We start from the raw sequence: 13,854 nt of genomic DNA on the forward strand, positions 1-13,854 counted from the left end.
ATGATTTGGACTTCAATGTGGGAGGCATGATTGGGAAATTTACTGATGACACAAAAATTAGCCGTGTAGTTAATAGTGAAGAGGATGGTTGTAGACTCCAGAATGATATCAATGGTTTGGTTGAGTGGATGGAAAAGGGACAAATGGAATTCAGTCCAGAGAAGTATGAGGTAATGCACCTGCGGAGGACAAATAAAGCGAGGGAATGCACAATAAACAGGAGGGTATTGAGAGGGGTAGAAGAAATGAGAGACCTTGGAGTGCATGTCCACAGGTCCCTAAATGCGGCAGGACAGGTAAAGTGGTGAAGAAGGCATATGGAATGCTTTCCTTTATTGGCTGAGGTATAGAATACAAAAACAGGGATGTAATGCTGGAACTGTATGAAATGCTGTGTCGGCCACAGTTGGAGTATTGCGTACAGTTCTGGTCGCCACATTACAGAAAGGACATAATTGCTCTGGAGAGAGTACAGAGGAGACTTACAGGAATGTTGCCAGGGCTTGAAAGTTGCAGCCATGAGGAAAGATTGGATAGGCTAGGTTTGTTTTCCCTGGAACTGAGGAGGCCAAGGGGTGACTTAATTGAGGTGTACAAAGTTATGAGGGGCCCAGATAGAGTAGACAGGAAGGACCTGTTTCCCCGAGCAGAGAGGTCAATTTAAGGTGATTGATAGAAGGATTAGAGGGGACATGAGGAAAAACTTTTTCACCCAGAGGGTGGTAGGTGTCTGCAATTCACTGCCAGGAATGGTGTGGAGGCAGAAACCCTCAATTCTTTTAAAATGTATCTGGACATGCACCTGAAGTGCTGTAACTTGCAAGGCTATGGACCAGGTGCTGGAAGGTGGAATTGGATTGGCAGCTAGTTTTTTCGGCCGGTACGGATATGACGGGCTGAATGGCCTCCTTCTGTGCTGTAATTTTTCCATGGTTCTATAATGGTGTTGCAGACCTGAATGTTCCTTGTCTTGGAGTTGCTGAAGTGTTATAGCCTTCTCTGGTTAAAACATGGCCCAAAGTTTACTTTCACAGATGGAGAGTCTCAAAGCCACCTTGCAAGTTCTCAGCTGTATGGTTGTTCAAGTTGTTATTCAACAGGGTTCTTGTGCTTAGCTGCACCATATCTCTCAGCCTTTAGCTGTAACTGACTTTCTGTGGTCTTTGTTTGATTTCCCCTCTCTCAACAGAGAGCTACCTTTTAAGGTAAAAATCCATCACATTTGAGTCTCTGTCAGGGCACTCTCCCCTGGTGTGGTCACACAATTGTCCAGGATATGGAAACCATTGCAATCTGTTGCCGTCTGCATGGGGACTATTCTGTTGCAATGGTGCTGCTTTACCCCTGTTCGTCTTTATTTGGACTGTGGAGTCAGTCTGTCTACAGAACCTTTGTTAGCTCATTCCTGTAGATAGGAGCCATCAATATGTAATGGTCTCCTTTCAATTTCAGTGGGTTCTTCCGGAGTCAATTACAGAGGAGGTCTCTTCCTCAACAGACAGATGTGTTTATTGACAGTGCAGGTCACCTGATCTCTACTCCATTTTGTTTGTCGTACAGATGTTCCCTTTTTTGTGGTTAAGTTCAGCAGTTGACTTTTTTTTCATAATTCCTTCAATTCATTGTTTATTTCATCTCGGCTCCTTCTGAGCATGACAGTATAGATCCTGTCATTTTTCCTATCCTTGAAAGGGGCTTTGCTATCCTTCATCAAATAGCCGGGACAGTTTCTACCATTTATTGAGATTGGTAGGCCAGGATAGGTGCTGATTCAGTGTGTTACTGTTGTTTCTTTTAATCACGTGGATCCTGCATACCTAAATGACTCATTTTTCAGATTGTCCTTACACAATCTGATAGCATGGCCTGTTCCTTTCAGTTGTACCTTAATCAGCTTCCAACTCACTAGTTTTGATACCACAAGAATGTGTAAAACCTTTGTGCTTAGCAGTTTGTCCTTTCAATTTAATATTCATAATGGTATAAAAAGGTCAGAGATGGAGTTTATCAAGTTCATGGAGTGGCATCGTATTTCACAATTGTAAAGAATGGTGCATATATCTGCAGCATTATGTCCCCTTTGAGTTGTTTTAAGTCAAAATCCATGCTGTTTCCAGATTGGTCCTGTACTATGCTTGCCATTTTGATTTGTAAGGACACAGTGAGCATAGCATTGGACAACACTCCCAAGAGTGTTTGAATAGTTTCACAGAATTCAGAATGGATCCCTTTATGAAGATGGAAGGTTGGTGATAGCTTGCAAGAAGCTTGATAAAAATTTAAGGTTCAAAATTTGCTGTTGCAGGGCATCTGATGGTATCCCCGTTAGAATTGCTGCTGTAACATTCAGCTCAAAAAAGTTTGCCTAGAAAATTACTGAAGTGCAATCTGATAATGGTACAGCAAAGGAAACAGGGCATCTAGGTCCTTGGTGAACAAGGAAACCGACAAGCTCCTTAACCAATGAAATTTAAGGATTAGGAAGTAAAGACAGAAAGATGGTGAAGAAAGGTAAGTTAAAGTGTGTGAATTCAATGTCAGATCAGGTACAGGGAGAGAAATAGAGACGGGGAAGAAAGATTAGATTGAGAGTGAGAGCAAAATGAGGCAGAAAGGAAAAGTAAGAAAATAAAATTTAATGCTTGACATTTTGTAAATCTCCCTGAAAAATTCTAATCCTGAACAAATGAAACTGCACAATTGTAACAGTTAATGTAAGTCGCTAGAGAGGTTGATTGTCAGCCATTAATACTTCTTATGTCATTAAAGGGTAATTACACTTGTAATGACAATTTAAATTGTAGCGAGTTTAATGAGCAAATACAGCAAGTTCCAAAAAAAAGGGAAGCTAAGGGTGAAATGCTGTTTTCCCAAAGCCAGAGTGACGCTACTCAGGCAGCAACGTTTGGACATTCGCGTCTAATTGTGCATCTACTCCCCACCTGAATTTGCTGTGACATTTGGACATTTGTCCATAAATCACAAAAGTAAAATACTGCAGATGCTGAAAATATGAAATAAAACAGGAAATGCTGGGAATACTCAGCAGGTCAACCAGCACTGTGGAAGGAGAAAGAGAGATAACGTTGCAGGTCTGTGACCTTTCATCAGAACTGGGAAAAGGTAGAAATTTAACAGGTTTTGTACAAGTGAAAGTGGGGGGTGTGTGCAGAAAGGATGGAAAGCTGAAAAAAAGGGAAGGGTTGTGATAAGATGGAAGACAGGAGAGATTAAATGACAAAGATTTCATCGTGCAAGGCCAACTGGAGCAGTAATAGGAAATGCAAAGAACTAAAGATGTGATTAGAGGAGGTGTGAATGGCAGGACAGCTGCAGCCTGAACGCAAAGCAAAGGAAACAAAAGAGAAATGAGAAAATCAAACAAACCGGCAAAGAAACACAGATCAAAATGGGGGGGCAGAGGTTATAATCTAACATCGTTGAACACAATGTTCAGTCCAGAAGGTTATAAAGTGCCCAGTCAAAAGGTGAGGGGCTGTTACACAAGCTTGCGTTGAACTTCATTGGAACACTGTAGCAGGCCAAGGACGGAAAGATCAGAGTGGGAGCAAGGTGGAGAATTAAAATGACAGGCGACAGAGAGGAGGTAAAAGGGCAGGTGTTGCATCTCCTGTACCTGCATGGAAAGGAGCCGGAGGAAAGGGAGTGGGTGTTGGGAGTGACAGAGGAGTAGACCAGGTTGTCACGGAGGGGACGGACCCCAAGGGATACTGAAAGGGCAGGGTGTTTGGTGGTGGCGTCACACTGGAGGTGGTGGAAATGGTGGAGGAATTAAATCCATAAATCACGTTTGGACAGAAAATTCTGGCCCATTACTTCTGCCTTGGTGAGATAGATAGTTTTCAAAGCTTCAGATCGATCTTGCGGCAGGTGGGAAAAACCTACTTGACACCGTCCTCACCAATCTACCTGTCACAGATGCGTGTGTCCATGAAGCATTGGTAGGAGTAACCACCACACATTCTTTATGGAGACCAAATCCCATCTTAACACTGAGAACTCGTTCCATCATGTTATGTGGCACTACCACTGTATGAAATATGGATAGATTCAGAACAGATCTAGCAGCTCAAATAAAAACAAGAAATGCTCAGCAGGTCTGGCAGCATCTGTGTAGAGGGAAGCAGAGTTAACGTTTCAGGTCGATGGCCCTTCATCAGAACTGGCAAATGTTGGAAATGTAATAGGTTTTAAGCAAATAAAGCAGGGGTGGGGCAAGAGATAACAAAAGAGAAGGTGTTGATAGGATAAGGTCACAGAGAATAATTAACCAGAAGGTCATGGAGCAAAGGCAAAGAGCATATTAATGGTGTGGTGAAAGATAAAGCGTTAGTGCAGAGATGGTGTTAATTGACAGAAAAATGAACAGCCAAGGCCCAAAGCACAAACCTGAAAAAAGTGGGTAGGCTCAGTAGAAACAAACTAAAATAAAATAAACATATAAAAAAAAGAAAAAATAATGAAAAATAAAAATAAAAAGTGTTGGGGGGAGGGGTGGGTGGGCGCCGTCATGCTCTGAAATTATTGAACTCAATGATCAGTCCAGCAGGCTGCAGCGTGCCTAATCGGTAAATGAGATGCTGTTCCTCGAGCTTGCATTGATGTTCACTGGAACACTGCAGCAATCCCAGGATGGAGGTGTGGGCATGAGAGCAAGGGGGAATGTGGAAATGGCAAGCAACCGGAAGCTCGGGATCATGCTTTCAGATTGAGCGGAGGTGTTCTGCAAAGCGGTCACCCAATCTGCGTTTGGTCTCCCCAATGTAGAGGAGACCACGTTGTGAGCAGTGAATACAGTATACTAAATTGAAAGAAGTACAAGTAAATCGCTGCTTCATCTGAAACGAGTGTTTGGGGCCTTGGATAGTGAGGCGAGAGGAGGTAAATGGGCAGGTATTACACCTCCTGCAATTGCATGGAAAGGTGCTGTGGGGAGGGAACGAAGTGGTGGGGGTAATGGAGGAGTGGACCAGGGTTTCGTGGAGGGAATGATCCCTTCGGAATGCTGACGGGAGGGGAAGATGCATTTGGTAGTGGCATCACGCTGGACGTGGCGGAAATGGCGGAGGATGATCCTTTTGGATGTGGAGGCTGGTGGGGTGGAAAGTGAGGACAAGGGGAACCATGATACGGTTCTGAGAGGGAGGGGAAGAGCTGAGGGCCGAGGTGCGGAAAATGGGTCGGACACGGTTGAGGGCCCTGTCAACCACAGCGGAGGGGACTCCTCGGTTGAGGAAAAAGGAAGACATATCAGAAGCGCTGTCATTGGAGGTTGCATTGGTGGGAGTTAGTGGGCTAGCAGCTCAAAACTGGGTGTCCATGTGGCACTGTGGGCCATCAGCAGCAAAATTGTATTTACCATATTCAGTAACCTCATAAACCGACATTCTCACTCCAGCATTACCATCAAATCAGCCAATCAGCTGTGACTCAATGAAGAATGTAGAAGGGTATGCCAAGAGCAGCACCAGGCGTACCTGAGAATGAGGTGCCAACCTTGTGAAGCTAGAATACAGGAGTAAATGCATACCCAATAGTTAAAGCTGCATGCTATAGACAGAGCTAAGCAATTCCACCACCAATCCCACAACTAGCAAATCAGATCAAAACTCTGCAGTCCTGCCACATCCAGTCATGAGTGGTGGTGGACAATTAAATAACTACCAGGAGGAGGCAGCTACCTAAACATCCCAATCATCAACAATGGTGGAACCCAGCATTAGAGTGCAAAAGACAAGGCTCAGACAGAAGTGCCTCCTTCTGAGGTCTCCACCATCATAAATGCCAGTCTTCAGACAATTCGGTTCACTCCGCGTGATATCAAGAGATGGCTGAGGGCACTGGATACAGTAAAGGCTATGTGCCCCAACAACATCCCGACAGTAGTACTGAAGTCTTGTGCTTCAGAACTAGCCAGACATCCAGCTGTGCTGTTGCATTACAACTACAATATTGGCATCTACCAAACATTGTGGGAAAACTGCCCAGGTATGCCCTATCCACAAAGCAGGAGAAATCCAATCAGCCAATCACCGCCCCAACAGCCAACTCTCAATCATCAGCAAAGCAATGGATGGTGTCATCAACAGTACTATTAAGCACCATTTGCTCACTAATAAATTACCTGCTTACCACTGCTCAGTTCAGTTTCTGCCAGGATCACCCATCTGCCTGGGCTCCAGACCTCATTACAGCCTGGGTCCAAACATGGGCAAATGTGCTGAGGTGTGGTGAAAGTGACTACCTTTGACATCAAGACAGCATTTGACTCTGTCACGAGGAGCCCTAGTAAAATTGAAGTCAGTGGGAATCAGAGGAAAACTGTCCAATGGTTGGAGTCATACCTAGCACAAAGAAAGATGGTTGTGGTTATTGGAGCCAATACGATATGGATGCAGGAGTTCCTCAGAGCAATGTCCTAGGCCCAGCCATCTTTAGTTGTGTCCTTGATGATCTTCCCTCAATCGTAAGGTCAGTAAACTGGATGCTTGCTGATGATTGTTGATGGTTGCAGTGTTCAGTTCCATTCACAATTCCTCAGATAATGAAGCAGTCTGTGCCCACATGCATCGAGACCTGAAAACCTCCAGACTTGGGTTGATAAGTGACAAGTAACATTCATGTTACACAAGTGTCAGGCAATGACCATCTCCAACAAGAAAGTATAAGCACTTCCTTGACATATTGTTGAATTCCCCCACCATCAACGTCTTGGACGTTAACATTGACCAGCCACATAAATACTGTGGCTACAAGAGCGGGTCAGAGGCTGGGAATTCTACAGTGCATAACTCACCTCCTGAATCCCAAAAGCCCGTCCACCATCTACAAGGAACAAGTTAGGAGTGTGATGGAATACTTTCCACTTGCCTGAATGGATCCAACAACACTCAAGAAGCTCGACGCCTTCCAGGACAAAGCAGTCCGCTTGATCAGCACCCCATTTACCACCTTAAATATTTGCTCCCTTTACCTCTGGCGCAATGTAACTGCAGTATGTACTATCTACAAGATGCACTGCAGAAACTCACCAAGACTTTTTTGACAGCACCTCCCAAAAATGCAACTTCTACTACCTAGAAGGCTAAGGGCAGCAGGCCATGGGTATACCACCCCCTCCAAGTTTTTCTCCAAGTCACAGACCACCCTGACTTGGAAATATATTGCTGTTTCTTCACCATTGCTGGGTCAAGTCCTGGAACTCCCTACCTAAAAGCACTGTGGGAGTATCTTCACCACATGGACTGCAGCATTTCAAGGGTTTGTCTCAGCACCACCTTCTCAGGGACAGGCAACATCCCTAAGTGACATCCACATCGCCAGAATGAATAAAAAAAACTTTCTTAAATTTAATTTGCAGCAAATACAAGTATGGTACCTTACTCATGACTATAAACAGAAATTAGTGTTAGTAGAAACTGATATTACATGCAGCAATGCGAAATTCCGCTCTGGTATAACAAACTTTTTATAAGGCATTTCTTGCAAAATGCTTGATGTAATTGTGTTTATCAGCATGACCAGGAATGATTATGGCCTATAAGGATTAATACTGATTTTGTTTATTTTCCTAGCCAAGCAGAACACTAGTCATGACGAGCATGCCTTCAGAGTAAGTGCTAAATTTCTTTTTTATCTTGATGTTTCCCTGAACCATAATGAAAACCTTCACCCTTGGAAAGTTGGCAGCTATATGCTGTGGTATGTCAAGGGAAAAGCTAGATTTAACATACGATAAAGAATACTGAGTTGAAAATTATGTGTAAGGAACCTTGTGCTAAAGCAGTTCTTACTTCATCTGTTTTAGTCTGTAGAGTGTATTCACTTTGTGTATAAGTTGATCTCCATTACATTGATTTAAAATTGTTTTAATGCAAGAAACCAGAAATGAAACCTTTGATATGAAAACAGCTATAAGCCATCCCATTTTTCATATTTAAATATACCTTCAAATTGAAAGCATTTCTGGATGTTTTTCTCTTTGTTAACCCTAAATCTCTCTTGAGGACAGTGATTCCTGGTTCAGTAGGTGGAATCAATACCAGCAGTACCTTATACACTTGGTCTTGGCAAAGTAGATGTTGAATACCAACTGCTTTAGATCCCCCATCAAGCTCCTTTGTCATCATATTTTTAAAGTTAATGAGCTAAGGCTCAAAGGTCAAGGTTTGCAGAACACCATCAAGGTTGTAAAGAGTAATCTATGAAAGAGTGATAAAATGATACCAAGCTTGGTTTTAAAAGACTTCAGGTTCTGGGCCTTACATAGTTTACAAGTTCTGGACAAGTGCAACCAAGTGTAGGAGACTGTGATCTCCCATTTTCAGCACAGGGAAAGGATGACTTTGTCGTATGATGGTGACCACCAAGGATCCAGCGAGGATGGCAACATCGTCTGCCTGTTCCCAATTTTTAAAGTTTAACCTACCTATGCGCATTCATGCAAACTGCCTTCAGTATCCATTTTCCATTTGCCTCGTTCTTGCTATGATCCGTGATATGTTGAGCGTGCTGTGAGACCAGATGCAGCCTGTTTCAGTTTGAATCATTCTGACGTACTTTTCAATCCCAACACAAATCCTCATACTCTTGGACATCTCCTTTTCCAGGTATTCCATCGAGATCCAACAGTTCCAAGACACATCTCCCCAGGTCAAATTGGATATTTTCTTCAGTCCACAAAATATACCAATAGGCTTTTATTATCATTACAATGCTGTTCCATCATTTAGCAGTGTAAAAATCTGGTTAGCAGTTACATACGTCACTGATTTTCCCTCAGCCTTCCATTTAGGCATTTCCCGATATTCTATTCAGGCATTCTGCAGCAAAAATCTTTTCAGGCACACTGATCAGACTAATGCATCTGGGTGAATACGTTCCTCTTTGTCCTCCTTATGTGATAAAATTATTTGTGCAAAGTTCCAAACCTGAGACACTTACTCCTTTCTCCAGATTATTATGATAACCCAGTCATCCTGGTTACCCATATTTAAGTGCTTCAGCAGCAACAGTGTTTCGTGCACCAAATACATTTTTTCTGCAGAATACTGAATGTGGTGTTCCACCCCATCGCCAGCTTTCTTGCTAAGTCAACCAGCTATCTGATTAGCCTTCTTATCTAAAGTCTGAGCATTATCGCTGGTGTATCTGTTTGAATTCCTGGAATCGGTGCTGTCAGGCATGCAAGATACATTGCTTCTTGAATTCTTCTTTCCCATTGTTATGACCAAGGCGGGAGGAGTGCACTGTCTTTCTCTATTTCTACATCTCCACGGGTCACAACATATATTTAAATGTTTACCCAGTTACCGATGCGGCCAATTATATACTCTATTTTAGTTTCAGAATAAAATCCACCGACCAGGTTTCTTTAATAAACAACAAAAGTATTAATTTATTATAAAACAAGACTTCGTCAATAAAGATGCAAAGTTTTAACTCACAGTTTGAAATATGACCGTAAATATATATATTCCCTTCTAAATGCCCAACACACACACACACACCCCCTGGTTTAAAGAAAAGTAAAGATGCTTTGGCCAAAGTACTTGTTAATTCTTGAAGAAAAAGGATAAGATATGTTATGTTCCAGATGGTATACAGTCTGGCGTCCGAGTACACGTAGAGGGGGCACTGGGATCTTTTCAGAAGCAGTTCATTCAGGAGATGGCAAGAGGAAGTCTTCCAGAAGCTTCTCAGGAGAAATGCGGCATCATGGGTTTTAGCGTGTCACACACTGGATTTTGCAGGGTTTCTCAGAGAGGTGGAGAAAGATGAACTAGATGCTTCTCTTTCAGCAGGCTGACCTCCAACTGACTCAAAACAATATTCCAAAATGAAACCCACTCTTGAGCACCTTAAATCTTAACATGTCACTTCTCTTGTAAACAACTCCCATAGTCTGAAGGCACCTGTTGCTTACATAGCTGAAGACATGTGACATAATGACCCTTTTAAAAAAACACATCCATGGAATCCCTTCAGTCTCAAATGAATTCATCTCCACAATTCTAAAACACAAGTCCTCAAAAAATATTTTTAAAAACACCATCCAATTTCTATGTTCAGACAGCGTTATTTGAAAGTCTGGCACACACTTTCACAAATTTCTCTGCTGACTCCAGACTACTCCAACTCTCTTTGTAGGTTCTGAGCTATACCATCTCTCTCGTAATCTCTTCTCCATGCTTTCTACGCCTGATCACTGGACTGGCTACCTCTACTCATTAGCTCCTCTAGACTTATACCTTATTCTCCACTTCTTTAATCTCTGATTTATCTTGCATTTACCATATTTGTGTATTGGCTGCTATCTGAACCCAAGCCCACTTCTCTTGGCCTCCCTCCGGCCCTGTTACGTGCTCTCTTTCTGTCCCAAATCCTACTGCCTCCTAGCACACCCTGTTTATCATGTCCCATTGACCTCCATTTCATTTTCTTCTCTATCTCAGCAAACCTCTTTCCCTGCTGCCTCCCCAGGTTTGAAATACATGGCCTTCCTATGTTCTTCATTTGGCATCCTCTGCCTTGCTCTCCAGAGTAGCAACCTTAATTTCCTCACCTGTAACACCAACTGTGAGCAGCTCATCAATTTCTTTGTCCCAAAGGTTGAGACTAAATGTCTTAGCACCATTTCCCACAGCCACCCTACTCATTACCACTAATATCATCTAACCTTAATGTTCCGGTCGCAGTCTCCTAGCTTATCTCTTTTATGGACCTTGACCCCCACCCCTGTCCCACCACCACTTTCTCCCAATGCTTTCCAAAACTGTTAATTTCTCCCTTTGTTCAGTCAATGTCCTTCATCCTTTCCATAGCGAGATCATTGTCCCCTTGTCAAAATATGCACTGTTGCCTATTGGTTCCCTGCAGTCATTATCCAGTCTCTAGCCTTTCCTCCTTGTCCATGATTCATGAATACATAGTTCCCTTTTTATTGTGTGCACATTCCTTGCATGATTCGTCTGGCTTCTCTTCCCACTTTCGCTGTTACTTACAGTGTCCCCCAAGGATCTTTGGCCCCCTCCAAATTTTCAGCTACATGCTGTCCCTCAGCGACATCATCTGAAAACACAACATCTGTTTCCACATGTACAACACCCAGATCTAACTCAAAACCACCTCTCTCGACCCCTCCGCGCGCTCTAAAGTTTCAGACGGCTTGTCCAATATCCAGTACGAGATGAGCATAAATTTCCTCCAATTAAATATTGAGAAGACTGAGGCCATTGTCTTTAGTCCCTGCCACAACCTCTGCTCCCTAGCCAATGACTCTGTCCCTCTTCCTGGCAACTGCCTGAGGCTGAACCAGACTGTTCGCAACCTTGCCGTAATATTTGACCTCAAGATGAGCTTCTGAACTCATATCTGTGACATCAATAAGACTGCTTATTTCCACTTCTGTAACATCACCTGACTCTCCCCCTGCCTCATCTCATCTGCTACTGAAATGCTCATCCATGCCTTTGTTATCACTAGACTTGATTATTCTAACACAGTTCTGGCTGGCCTCCCACATTCTACTGTCTGTAAATTTGACATCATCCAAAACCCTGCTGCCCCTGTCCTTATTTGCACCAAGTTATGTTCATTCATTACCCTTGTCTTTGCTGACCTACATGGGCTTCTGGTTAAGCAATGCCTTGATTTTCAAAATTCTCATCCTTGTTTTCAAATCCCTCCATAACCTCACCCCTCCCCATCTCTGTAACTTCTTCCAGTTTCACAACCCTCTGAGATACCTGTGCCTCTCTAATTCTGGCGGCTTGAACAGCCTCAATTTTAATCTCTTTGCCATTTGTGGTGGTGTTTTCAGCTGCTTATCCCAAAGCTCTGGAATTCTCTTCCTAAACATCTCTGGCTGTCTCTCCTCATTTCAGCTGTTCCTTAAAACCTAATTCTTTGACCAAGCTGTTGGTCATCTGCTCGAATGTCTCTTGTGGCTTGGTGTCATACTTTGTTTAATAAAGCCCCTGTGAAGTGCCTTGGGATGTTTTATTATGTTAAATGTGCTATATAAATATAAGTTGTTGGTGGTTATCCCCTTCAGTTTGCTTTCTACCTTGCCCACAGCATGAAACTGCCCAGGTTAACATCACCAATGATATGTGTGATGGTGACCATACAACTGTTGCTCTGTGATCTGGTTGCATGCTCTGCAATATTTTACATAATCCTTCATGCCATTCTTCTCTGCATGGTCCAGCTCAGTGGAACTGCCTTTAATGGTTCCACTCTATTTGTCCCAATGTCATCGGTGCATCTCCTGGAATGACTCATTTCATTTCCGCATCTACGTGGTGCCCCTCAGTGATATCATTCATAGACAAAAAGTCAGTTTATTTATTTATGTGTCATAATTTACTGCAGCTTATCAATAAGAAGATCAGAGCCATTGTTTTCAGCCACTGTACAACCTCCCATTCCCTTACCACTGATCACACCCATTTCCTGGCCACACACTCAGACTGGTGCAAACCGTTGTAAACGTTGGTGTCTTGTTTTACCCTGCTTTAAGACCACATCCTATCCATCATGAAGACTGCTTACATTTGCCCCTGCAGGGTTGCTTACCTCAGCCAGTATCACTGCCCTACCATCACTGAAACCTTTATCCATGCTTTTGTCAACTATTCCAGCACTCTCCATGCTGATCTTCTATTCTTCACCCTCCATGAAGAATTTGTTCAAAGTTCTTCAAACCTGTCCCACGTTAAGTCACACTCATCTATTGTACCCATATTTACCAACACCAGCCCTTCATCATAGAATCTTACTGCACAGAAAGCCATTTGGCCAGCTATTTGAGAGAGTTGTCCAACTAGTTTTACTCCCCTGCTCTTTCCCCACAGGCCTATAAATACAACAACTTGCATTTATATAGCTCCTTTAATGTAATAAAATATCCCAAGGCTCTTTACAGGAGCATTATAAAACAAAGTATGATACGGAGCCACATAAGGAGATATTAGGTCAGATGACCAAAAGCTTGGTCAAAGAGGTAGGTTTTAATCAGTGTCCTAAAAGAGGAAAGCGAGGTAGAGAGGAAGCGAGATATAGGGAGGGTAATCCAGAGCTTAGGGTCTAGGCAACTGAAGGCATGGCCACCAATGGCAGAGCAATTAAAATCAGGGATACACAAGAGGCCAGAATTAGAGGAGTGCAGATATCTCGGAGGTTGTGGGGCTGGATTAGATTACAGAGATAGGGAGGGATAAGGCCATGGAGGGATTTGAAAACGAGGATGAAAATTTTAAAATCAAGATGTTGCTTGACCGGGAGCAAATGTAAGTCTGTGAGCACAGGGATGAAAGGTGAATGGGATCTGGTGCTAGTTACTTGATGTCTCCTTTTAAAATACATATCCAATAAAATATATATCCAGCTCCCTTTTCAACGTTACAATTGAATCTGCTTCCACCACCTTTTCAGGTAGTGCATTCCAGATCATAACGATTGGCTGCACAAAAAAATACACTCCTCATTTCCCACTGGATCTTTTGCCAGTTATCTTAAATCTCTGTCCTCTGGTTATCGACCCTCCTGCCAGTGGAAACAGTTTATTAAATCTATTCTATCAAATTCCCTCTTAATTTTGAATATCTCTGTTAATTCTCCCTTTAATCTTCACTGGTTGTAAAGAATGAAATTCAATATTCTTTTCCGCGTTCATAAATTCCTGATGAACTGCAAGGCAAAATATTGATATATAAAACTGCATTCAGAAATACTGTTAAATCAAGGAGCAGTAACTTAGTTTGTGCACCTTTTAAATTATATAACTCTGACTATTTATAAATTTGATATTGCAGAAGGCACTGATGGGTT

The 13,854-nt window shown here is 42.7% G+C and overlaps 1 protein-coding gene across 2 annotated transcripts in view; it reads left to right on the forward strand.

The window, feature by feature from the left end:
* mcph1 (microcephalin 1) overlaps positions 1 to 13,854 on the forward strand; it is a 429,556-nt gene that overhangs the window by 124,139 nt on the left and 291,563 nt on the right. Inside the window, exon 12 of one of the 2 annotated variants that reach the window (XR_010970979.1) lies at positions 7,596 to 7,621. Coding sequence is in view for 1 of the 2 variants with exons in the window: in XM_068021514.1 (XP_067877615.1) it covers positions 7,596 to 7,633 (38 nt within the window). In the remaining variant the exon portion in view is untranslated. Of the gene's footprint in view, positions 1 to 7,595; positions 7,634 to 13,854 lie in introns of those variants that run through there. The other variant, XM_068021514.1, reaches the window with a different exon arrangement.

The sequence above is a fragment of the Heterodontus francisci genome, chromosome 3 (genome assembly GCF_036365525.1).
Source record: "Heterodontus francisci isolate sHetFra1 chromosome 3, sHetFra1.hap1, whole genome shotgun sequence".
NCBI lineage: Eukaryota > Metazoa > Chordata > Chondrichthyes > Heterodontiformes > Heterodontidae > Heterodontus > Heterodontus francisci.